An 11,129-nucleotide genomic window follows, 5' to 3' on the forward strand; every position below is an offset into this window, starting at 1 on the left:
GGCTGTAGGGTGTCAGCCCCCGGCCCGGTGTCCGGGCGGGCGGGGAGCAGCGGTACGAGACCGGTCGGTGCAGTCGTGAGCAGCCCGGGATGGGGAACCCAACCGCGCAGGGAGCGAGGGGGCAGCGTCCAGCGCCGGCACCCAGCACCGCGGAAGGAAAGGGGGACCCCTCGTCTGTACAAAACCAGTATAAAATCCTAACGCGTACGAGAGATAACAACGTAAAACCGGGAGTTAAGGCCGTGGCGGGGTCCCGGCAGTCACGGCTGCAAGCCCCGGTGAAGCGACCCTGGCAGCAGCCGCGTGTCCCCGCTCCTCTGTGGGCAGCCAGCGTCCTCCCGAGCCCCCGGCTGAGGTGGGGAGATGTCTCGGTGGAAGCCCTCCTCCTCCCAGGCCGAGGTCTGGAGCAGCAAAGGGCTGCTGCGGGCTATGTAAACATAGGAAACGCTGTCAGATCAGTTCTACGTGATGGGGTCTGGGTTAATTAGAGTGTGATCCCATTCCAGGCGGGCTTGATGGCTTTTGGGATGCTACCACTGGAACAGTGTGGCCACAGTTAAGAGTTTCAGTGGCTGCTCTTGCCTGCAAAGAACGTGGCGGATGCTTTTATATGGATAGCAACGGAAGCTGGGGCTGCTGGAACTGGAGAGGAGCAAACTTTGTCACTTGTTGTGCCAGACACACGCTGCGTCAGATGCTGAGCCTGGAAGGAAGCCGGGAAGGGCAGAGGGAACCCTCTGCGTGGCTGCTGGAGGCATGGGTGATGGAAGGGGAGCGTGGAGGACGCGAGCACCCCGCCTCATCTGAAGGAGTTGGAGGAAGGCGTACAGCTGAAGAAGTCCTGGCTGATCTGGCGTGGGTAGCCCTCCAGCACTTTCACCTGGACTGGATCGAACTTCCAGTAATCTCGGCCTCTCAGGAAATAGGCAAAACCTGTGGGTGAGAGAGGAGGGGTTAGGAGAGACAGGGCTGGCACAGCCCAGAGCTCTCCACTAGCATTTTGTCTTGTTGATGCTCTGTAACACGGGCAGCACTAAAGGAGAGCCTGGAAGGAGATGCTGTCAGATTCATTTCACTCAAACCCAGGTTTGCAGCTTACGCTGTTTCAGTTTTGGTGGAAGAGGAAGCAGGGTTTTATGTTATATTCCTGGTGGTTTTAAATATGCTGTACCCAGGTAGGGGCCTGGCCCTAAGGGGGCAGAGGATGTCTGGGACCCGAACAGGGCCTGTGAGAGGGAGCTTGTGTAGCCCTGCTGCGGAGCATCTGCTGCTGCGGGGAAGCTGCTCTGGGATTTAGGCTCTGGCAGCGGTGGGTGCCGTTCCACCCCATCCCTTGGGAGGAGAGAGGCAGTCGCTGTACCTGTCATCCCAAGCACCCTGGGTGGCCTCAGTGTTTCTGTGGCACTGCTGTGCTGTCCTCAGCATGGGGCACATCGGGGAGGACGAGGCAACACCAAAATCAGCCTGGTCATTCAGGACAGGCTGGAGCATGGGCGGTGTTTCTGCTGTCTTCTCATCACTTTCTTTGCCGTAGGCAGTAACGGCTGGGTAGGACTCTGTGACCATTTCTTAGTCAGAAGTTTGAATTCCCTCTGTCAAACGCTTAGCTGTTGATTGTTGCCATTAATAATGGCAAAACTTCTCACTTTTATGGGAGAAACCTCAGTTCCTTACTGGAGGGAGCTGCCTCCCTCTCAATATGCTATATGGCATGTGCTGCGGCTGGGAAGCATCCACTTCCCTGAAATACCCAAATCTGCCCAGTTCTTCCCACCAGGCAGTGGTTTCAGCCTGAGCGCCCTCCCCAGAGCTGGCCATGTCTCTGCTGCACTGACCAAACTCATCCTGAAAAGCCGCGTCGATCTCCTGAGGGACTCCGCGCCAGTCGGCCATGGTCCGGGGGTAGATGTTGTCCACCCAGCGGGTGTGAGGGTTGAAGCGCCAGTAGCTGCCTCCACTGAAGATGTAGATCTTGTTCTTCTCAGCCCCCCACACCAGGGCTGCCTGCACAGGGGATGCAGGGAGGCCCAGCTCCACGATCGGGGTGGGACCAGACACCCGTCTCTCGCCATCGTAAATCCAGTACTGAGAATCTGGTGAGAAGGCAGAAAAAGGAGACAAGGGTTCAGAAGCTCTTTGGTGCCTGATATTTGGCAGTGAACTGTGTGACTGAAGCTGGTGCCTTGGCAAAGCTCCCACAGATGCCTCTGTCGGAGAGGCAAAATCCCCACCAGCGTCACGGACGCTGTCACCAACAGGCGCCCAAAGCACCGGCGCCATGAGGAGTTGACACCTCGGTCCAACCCAGAGGGTGTTGGTGGTGGGACAAGGAGGACAGTTTTAGCAGCTGTCTTTTCTCTATTTGTGGAAGTTATACGGCAAGACTTGGCTGGAAGGACCAGCCTCTACACTGCGGTCTCAGCTCTTGGAGGAAAACGTACATGGGCATGCACAGGCATAAAGGGGGCATGCGGCTGTAAAGCAGCAAGCTACAGAAACTGGGAAGAAGTTGCTAAGCTGAAATAGAGACTAGAAGCGTATTTCCAGATTAGATTAGAATGGGAATCTCTGCAATTAGCCTACGGCATGTTAATACTTTCCCCTTATCTCATTTTAACTCATGGTAGGAGCCTGCCAGTTTTAGCACTGTAAGTCCTTGCCTGCGGGTCAGGTGCTCAGTAATCTGTTTACACAGGAACGCTGCCCGCAGAGCCGCCTGCTGCGCTTTTTGGTGCTCGGTCCCATGGTGCGCAGACGGGGCGTGCACACCCAGGGCAGCTGGGTACCTGCGTCATTCTGCATCCCTGCTATTAAGTTTACACTTGGAAAGAGCGTTAAAGAAAACAGTGGAGCTGAAGCAGGGTTTGTTGCTGGTCTTGAACTCCAGAGATGGCCAGGAGGAGGTTTGCCCCCCCGTCCTGGGCCCTGTGGGGGACTGGTTTTTAATCCCCGTGGTGGCAGGAGGTTGCTGGGCTCTGCACACAGGCTCCCTGTAGGCTCACTCAGTCTGGGGGTGCTACAGAAGCTCCACGTCCAGGTCTCTGAGGAGCAGGGAAGTTGCCATCCATCCCCTGAGCAGGACCCCGGGGGCACAGGCTCAGGAGTTTCACAACCTGTGAAAGTGTCCGGGGCTCTCTGCTGGCATAGTGCTTCCCAGGACAGCTTGGGGGATGGAGCAAGCGTTTCCTTCCTCCTCCTCTGCCAGCAGCATTGCCAGGACAGAGGCTCAAAACAAATGTTTGTGTTCCAGAGGAGAACAGGATATCTTGGCTGTGTCTAACATAAAAGTGACCCCTCCTTCTCTCTACCCCCCTCAATATCCACTTAAAAAGTTTAAACAGAGAAGGAAACAAATAACAAGGATTGCTGAGGATGCCCAGAAGATTTATCCTCCCAGGAACTTGTTGGGTCCTGAATACTCCTCAGTAAAGGAGATGCATTTCCAAGCAGTCTGATCCCAATCCAGCTCTTACCTTGGAAAAACCAGATGTTGCCCAGAGGGTCCTCGAAGGTGGCATCAACAGAGCTGGGGATCCCCTGCCAGCAGCGGGGGGGGGAAGAAGAACAGCTCCCCTCGAATGGTGGACGCGGCATCGAAAGCTGTCTCGCAGGCGTCGGGCTGCACAGCCTGCCAAAGCACGGCTGGTCAGGTGCTGGGACTCGCGGGAGCCCCCCTCACCCAGGCTGGGTTCAGTGGATGGGAATTCCCTGTGTCCCCGCAACCCTCCCTGCTTTCAGCCAGTTTTGGCTGGGCACGGGCTGCCCAAAGATCCCCTCCCTGCACGTTCCATGCTGGCTGGCAGCTCCAGCCATGGGGTCTGGACCTGGGCTCAGCAGCACGGGTGGCAGACACAGACACCAAACCACGTGGAAGTCTGCTGCTGGCCTCACGGTGAGGACAGTCCCAGCAGCTGGGAACACGCCGTGGTGTTAGAGGAGGACATGGACAAGCTGCTCACTCACCTCCACGTTGGTGATCTCATTTGTTTCAAGGTCCGGCTGGTGCAGCTCTGCTGGCTGGGTTGGGGTTGGTTCAGGATCCGGTCTGGGTTTCCCGTAGAGGTGCTGGATGCCTTGCTTGTCATCCTCGCTCAGACTGAGCGGGTAGCGGAAGATGTAGAACGGAGACATCAGTGACTTGGAGACAGCCGTGTGCTGCAGGCCCAGGACGTGGCCAAACTCGTGAGCAGCCACTTGGAGGAGATCGGTGCCTGCAAAGGGAAAAGATGGGAGATGCTTTTGCCTGCTGGTGTGTGGGATGCCCACCTCTCAGTCTCACCTCTAGGCCCAATTCTACCAATTATCAGCCACTGAGAGTGCACTGAGGTGCACTGCAGGAGCCTAACGCGAGGAAAGAGAACTCCATCTTGACTACAGCACTCACAGGTTGTTGTTCCCAGGGTTTTCCCGGAGCACTGTGAGTGAATTCATACACCCCAGTACTAGCCTGGGCACACTGGGAATTTGTAATTCTGTCACCAGGGGCTCCTGTACCCCATCAGCTATCAGGAAGAAAAGGGTTTTTTGTGTGCTTTTGCATAGAAGAAATCTGTACGGAGAAAGATGTCTGGCCCATAGAAGTAGGTGTCGGGGTGGTAAGGTTGGGTGTTGTCTACCCAGTCTTGCAGCAGTCGCTGGCTACAACTGTAGCGTCTCAGGTCCCATTTAGACCACGTCCACTGTGGCAGATGATACCTGTATCAGTGAGGAGTAAAACCTGCTAATGGCCATTGGCACAGGGACAGCAGAGGGAGCTAATTTATTGCTTATGTGTGGACTGTAGCAAGAAGGTGACATTTAGAAATAAATCCACAAAAAATTATCCCATGTCAAGGCCTGGGCCGCCTTCATCAGACTCAAGTAGATTTATGGGAGATCAGGCTTTAGGAATACACGACCTTGGAGCGTCTAGAAAAGGAGAGGGGGAACAGTGGATTTCAGAAGACAAAAATGTGTCATTTGGCAGGTGTTGTGTAGCTTCCAACGGATCCTTTTTGAAGTTGATAAATCCCGGGGAAAGCTGGGAGAGAGGCACATTAAGCAGTGAAACTTGTGAGCGGGGCTGTTTGTTGACAAGTCCCAGCGTATTCATTCACTTGCCTTCAGCCAGAAATCCTCCGAGCTGCAGCCCAAGTGGTGGGAAAGGCAGGGATGTGAGTCAGCCAGCCTTGCTGCTCCAGGCAGGATTTCCCTGCTGGCTCCCAGAGAGCGGGTCACTCCTCAGCACCGGGATGGGCTGGGCTGGGGGGGACGCAGCCAGGAGGAACGCCTGGGAAGGGTGGAGGGGAAGGCGAGCCTCTCTCTTCCCCCGGTGGTCAGCTTTACCTTGAAGCGATGAATTTGCACAGCACTGACCCAATTAAATCGACACATCTAGGTCAGCTGAGAAAGTGGGATTTCTATGTCAGTGATTTATTACAAACTTTCAGACACTTCTGTTTAGTTTGGCAGGCTCCTCGCTTGATGCTTTCCAGTGTTGGCAGATCGGCTGTACTGTTGTCAGATTCTCTGGAGGAGGTGAACACCAGCACGCCGGAGGAGCTGTGCCGGGGAGCATCAGGGTGTCCTCACAGCACAGAAGGTCCTGCACGTGGAGTCCTGCGTCCTGCAGGGCTCCAGGGTGAGCCCAGGGTGCACCTTAGCCCTCCCCCTACTTCTGCTCTCCCACCTGTAAAATGAGGCTAAGGATTTCCCCATCTCGCTGAGAGCTGAGATAAGGATTTATCCATGTTTATATCATAAAGCTCTTTTCAGCATATTAAATGGCAATTAGCTGCAAAGAGCTTTGACATTTTTTTATGGAAGATGATGAGGGTGGTGGAAAAAAAGGGCCATGGAAGAGGGCTGGATTCTGATGGGAACTGGCATCCATTTTCAGTTCCTGGTTTGCTTCCAATGCTGTCTTTGTGGGAGAATGTAGGAAATTCTTCGACGATACAGGCAGCCCCAACAGAGGGGGAAGACCAGCAGAGCCCACCCTTCCCTAAGGAGCTGGAATGCTTCTGCAGCAAGATCTGGTGCTCTGTGGTTCTTGTTTCGGGCCAGCACCGTGGGGTTGGGGACATAGCAGCCCTGTGCCCCACGCAGACTCAAGCTGGCATGCAACTGGCAATAACGTGGACTTTGGGGGAGCCCATCTGAGCCCTGAACATCGATGTGGACAAAATGTTTGGGAGAGGCAGGGGTTTAACTCGGGCTTTGTGATTGTGTCTTTGTCCCTGTAGATAAACTGGGAAGGAGGAGGAGGGGCTGACCTGGGTTAATTTTGGTGGGTTTTGCAGAAACTGCTGTTTTGGGCACTGATTCAGATGGTCCCAGGCGGTACAGCAGTATCTCACGAGATACTGTGACACCAGACCCCAAGTGCCCAAGCAGAGAGCTACCAGATTGGATCTATTATTAGCAAAAAAAAAAAACAAAAAAGAGTCTTGACTCGATGTGGTGTTGTTTATGGTCAGAGCATTCCCAGGCCACAGGGGCAGAGCTGAGCCTGGGTGGTTTCCCTTTATGGACTTGTTCAAAGAGAAAATACTTTGCAGGCAGGCAGTGAACTGTGCGTGGGGCTAAGGCTGTCCTTTGGAAAACAACGGTGCCAGCCGGGGCTCGAGTTGCTTTGCTGTGGCTGAAGGGTGACAAGGAAAGACCTGAATACTGGCAGTAGGGTTGTAAGACAACAATGCACACCACAAAAACTATCTCTGTCTCTCGGTTTTAAAGGATCCCTGTTTACTCCACAGCTGAATCATTTCCCAGTGCCCTGATAAGTATCCTGGAGCGTCCACAGCTCCCCCCAAAACAGTACCATACCCAGGTTGTTCCCAATCGTCCAGGTCTCATCATAGTCAAAATGGACATCTCCTTCCCGGTGTGTCTTGGGGAAGAAGGCGTGTGCCAGGATCCCCCCGGGTCCGTCGAAAGGCAAATTATCTCCGTGCCAGTACCTGGAGGGGAAGACACATTGCACCTCAGACAGACGGCTGTGCACCTCCAGTGAACAGTGTCAGATGGCCGAAGGCGAGGAGATGCTGCCAGGGGACAGCAGCTCTTGCTGCCAGCCCAAGTTCATCCCACCAGCCCGGATCAACTGTCCTGAGCCCTTCGGGTTGCCACAAACTCTGTTCTGCATTGGGGCGCTGAGGAAGCGGAGCTTGGTCACACCAAGCGCTGGGGAGTTCACGTGTTTTCTCAGGGATGTGTCTCTCCTCCCTCTGTTCAGCATCCAGCCCAAGGCTGACCATGGAGCCACGGTGACTGCCTGAGCCAAGGTTAAGCTGACAGAGCTGAGCGGTGCGGGGATGCAGAGGGGCAGCTGGCAGTGAACCCAGCCAAACCCGCAGGTCCTCACTCAAGCCAAGCCCTCCATTGACTATCAGTAGGAAACCTTCAGAGGAAACCCATGAGAGATGTGGCCGCGGGAGGCGCAGGCGAATACAGAGCACGCACATTGCATCACCGCTTGGATGGTCTCCGCTGCCTTTATTAGTTTTGTGCAAACACGCAGCAGAGGGAAGTCTTTGCCCCCGTGCGTATTTTGCCAAAAGTGAATTTCAGGCCGGGAGCCAAGGTTCATTTAACCAAGAAACTATATTTGTCTTTGGGCAGACAGTTACGTCGTTCAGTCAAGGGACAGGATGGAGGACCTGAAGATGAAAAGTCAAAACAAACGCTTAGGAAAACAGCCTGTGGGCAGAGAAACGTAAACGTACCAGGAAAATTAATGAACGATCAGTAACGGTACTGTGCACAGCCAGCACGGAGCAGCTGCACTTACACTGAGCAGCCCACAGCTGACAAAAGAAAAAAAAAAAACAACCCCCAAAAAAATCCCAGTGTCTGAAAGCAGAAGTATGAGCCTCCACTTAGGCGCGCTGGTAGCTCTCTGCTCTCTTAGAGGCTTGGGGTCTTGCCTGCGAGGCTGCTGCCCGCCGTGCTCACCTCGTGAAATCGATGACGATGTCAGCCCGGCCTTCCTGCACCTCGGTGAAGGTCAGCGGGGTCACGTCGCTCCAGACTTTCAAAGCTTCCTCGATGGTCCTTCTCACTTTAGCTTTTACAAGTTGCCAGGGGAACCTGATGATTCTGAAAAGCAACAGGCACTGGATGAGGAATATCTCCAGTCCATACAAGCACCCTCTTCCAAGCAGTGCTTGCAGCAGATACACCCCATCGGTGTTGGGACCCTCTGCCCGGTGGGCCCAGAGGTGAGCTCTCTGCAGAGCTTTGCAGATCTCTGCTTTGCTGAAGTGGCACAGCATTTCCCAGGCCTGTCCCCCCCATGCCTCCAGCCCCACGGAGGTGCCCGGGAGTGGCGTGATGTGATTTCTCCTCCTCAACCTCTGCATTTTTTGCCCCTGGAAACCCAGGCTCACTCCGAGCAGCTGCTGCCTCTTCTGCCCTCCTATAAGATAAGCAGACTGCAAGGTCTGCCAGAGAGGAAGCTTCCTTTCCCTTCCATGAACCTTCCATTACCAGTGTTGGTGTGCGTCCGTCTCTGCTGCGTTTCTTTCTTTAACACTGTTGACCAAAAAAAAAACCCAAAGGGAAGAAGAAGCCTTTCTGTTATCTATCCCCTCCTAAGGCTAGGAGGAACTCTCTCCTGCACTCAAGTAAACAAAAGATGATTTACGTGCTGTCAAAGCCCATAGGAGCGTGCTCACCTCTCCACTCGCACCCCTGTGGGCAACCAGGGAAGCAGCACAACCCTCCTGGCAGCCTGTGAGCAGATTCGCGATTGCGAATGTGTGGGGTGACTCGGGCAAAAGCTTGCACTGGAGTCGCGTTTACAGGAACCATCATAAAAAAGTCTTTTTAAAATAAACCATGAAGTGAGCCCACAGCAAGGTGGCTGGGGGGAGCAAAGGCAGAGCAGGAGAGAGACGGTGGTGGGGGCTCGGCTCGGCACGTGTCATGGGTTTGATGTAGGGAAGTGAACGTATGCACGCGGGGGTGATGATGCAGGACTGACTGAGGGTGACGCAACGGCTGTGCGCTGTGTGTTTGGGCAGGGGTGGGTGGGCAACTGTGTTTACAGCAGCACACATCTCAGGGGATATGGAGGTGCTGGCCACCACCCTGCCAGTGCTCAGCACGTGGTTCCTCTGCCCCCCCACTGGCCGTACCCATTTTGGGGCTGCCCTCCAGCTTTTACGATCACGTCACAGCGTGCCACGCTCCGGGGAACATCAGACTGAGGGGTGTGGGGAGAGAGAAGCAAACCAGCCTGACTCCTGTTTCGGGCCTCTCTTACTTGTAGGTGAGATCAGTCTTGTCCCAGCGTCCACCGGAGAGGACGAACCACTTCTGCCGGTTCCGCCCGTTCTGGCCGTCCGGTGACGCCGGGAGGTCTGGCACGCCGCACCGGGGTGGGTTCCATCGCGCCGCCTGCTCATCCGCGCCCACGGGGAAGCCCTTGGCGGGCACACCGGTCCCCACAGCATTCACCACGGAAGACAGCCAAGGACTCTGCTCTTTCCAGGTGTGATGCTTTCGAGACACGTCCTAAAAGGGAAAAGCAAAGCCATGGCTTCAGTGTCTGGGAAGAGAGGTCCTGATGCGGAGCGGCGGACAACTCCCCGCAGCAGCCCTGCAGCCGTGAGTTCCTCCTCTGCCCGGGGCTGCTCCCCCGGTCCTGGGGCACAGATGCTCCCTGCAAATGTTCCCCGATTCCCAGGTGCTGCCGCCACCAGGCTGGATCACACCTGGAAGGCACCGTCTCGTGCCACGGCACCTCCTAAGCACGGGGCTATTTTGGGTCCGTTTTTCTTTGGCAGCTGGCCGGCAGGAAATGCTTTTGCAAACTGTGGATGAGAACCAGACCCTTCAAGAACGAAACAAATCGCTAGGGAGTAAATTCTCCCCCTTCACCCCACATCCTGTATCCCTCCTGGCCCCGGGTAGAGGTGGTATTTATGGGAGGAAGCCTTTAGTCCCCAGCAGGCAGTTGTGCTCCCCGTTGTCGCTCCCATGGTGTCCCCTCGCTGCCCTGGTGTGGTGAGGGGGCTCTCAGCTTGGCTGGGGGACAGCGCAAGCTGGAGGGCAGGGTAGATGGATCTGGGGGTGGCTTAGAGCCCAGCCCAGGGGGCAGAGAGCAGCAGTGACCATCCCTGCAGCCCCTGTTGCTGCCCGAGGTCACCGGTTCTGCAGAGGGATGGACAGGACCATACCCCCTTGCCTCACTGTGCCTGCTGGGGATAAGATCACCTGGGCTGTCCCACACTTAGCTGGAAAATGTCGCCTCTCGTCGACATTAATTAGTGCTAATTAGCTGACTTCCCTTGGCTTCCCACCTGACAGCAGGACTATGGGGCCACCATGAAACACGGCCCAAGTGTAAGCCCCAGCCTGCTGTGAGGCACGGGGGGTGCGAGGCGCTTGGTCCCGGCATCGCCATGCTGCACAAGCCAGAGGTCCAAACGCAGACTTTTTTGCCCAATTCTGTGCAGGGAAATGTAAAGCTGTTGGAGCAGCAGGAGGAGCTGAGACGCAGCAGCGACGCATCTCAGACAGGCAGGCTCTGTCCCACAGGGCTCCAGGGTGAAGACCTGGGGTTTAGAGGTCCCCTTGCTCCCCCTGCGAGGAGCTGCCTCCCTCCAGGCCAGCTCTCCTGGCCGCCCTGCTGGGGACACGCAGGTCAGGTGGGCACGATGCCAGGGCTGCCATGATGCCGTGTAATCCGCGTGCTGCCGCCACTCTGTTCCCTACAATGAGCCCATTCATGCGGGCTGGAATGAAGTGTGAAGCCCTTGGCATTAATTCCGCTACCGAGCTCCCGACCTTGTAACGGCTCCGTGCCTCTGGGCGATGCACGGATGGACACAGGAGCCTGGGAGGTCGCACAAGGCGCTGTTCAGGTGTTTGGTTCTTCACATGTCTGTGACCACTCCAGCCTGCTGGCTTGTCCTTCCCGGACAGACAGACACTCCTGGTGGCTTGGCACCTGCCAGCCTTTCCCTCAGAAACCATCAACCCGGTCCTGCTGTCCCCGTGCACTTGCACACACCATGGGAACCGCGCCGTCAACGTGTGCAAAGAGAGAAAGCCATTTTACATCCCGAACAGCAAAGCCTACCCAAACCACCGGCCGTGGCACTGAGAATCCATCCTGGATGGATGGTGGAAGGAGGGCGTAT

The 11,129-nt window shown here is 55.7% G+C and overlaps 1 protein-coding gene across 1 annotated transcript in view; it reads right to left on the minus strand.

Annotated features, from left to right (window-relative positions):
• Positions 1 to 799: 799 nt before the first annotated feature.
• The window catches only part of MMP11 (matrix metallopeptidase 11), a 17,787-nt gene continuing 7,457 nt past the window's right edge, over positions 800 to 11,129 (minus strand). The window contains 8 exon segments of the mRNA XM_035890474.1: positions 800 to 933; positions 1,836 to 2,093; positions 3,474 to 3,556; positions 3,558 to 3,628; positions 3,964 to 4,211; positions 6,808 to 6,941; positions 7,936 to 8,079; positions 9,248 to 9,498. Of these exon segments, the coding sequence (XP_035746367.1) occupies positions 800 to 933; positions 1,836 to 2,093; positions 3,474 to 3,556; positions 3,558 to 3,628; positions 3,964 to 4,211; positions 6,808 to 6,941; positions 7,936 to 8,079; positions 9,248 to 9,498 (1,323 nt within the window).

The sequence above is a fragment of the Egretta garzetta genome, unplaced genomic scaffold, assembly GCF_000687185.1.
Source record: "Egretta garzetta isolate BGI_Z169 unplaced genomic scaffold, ASM68718v1 scaffold343, whole genome shotgun sequence".
Taxonomy (NCBI): domain Eukaryota; kingdom Metazoa; phylum Chordata; class Aves; order Pelecaniformes; family Ardeidae; genus Egretta; species Egretta garzetta.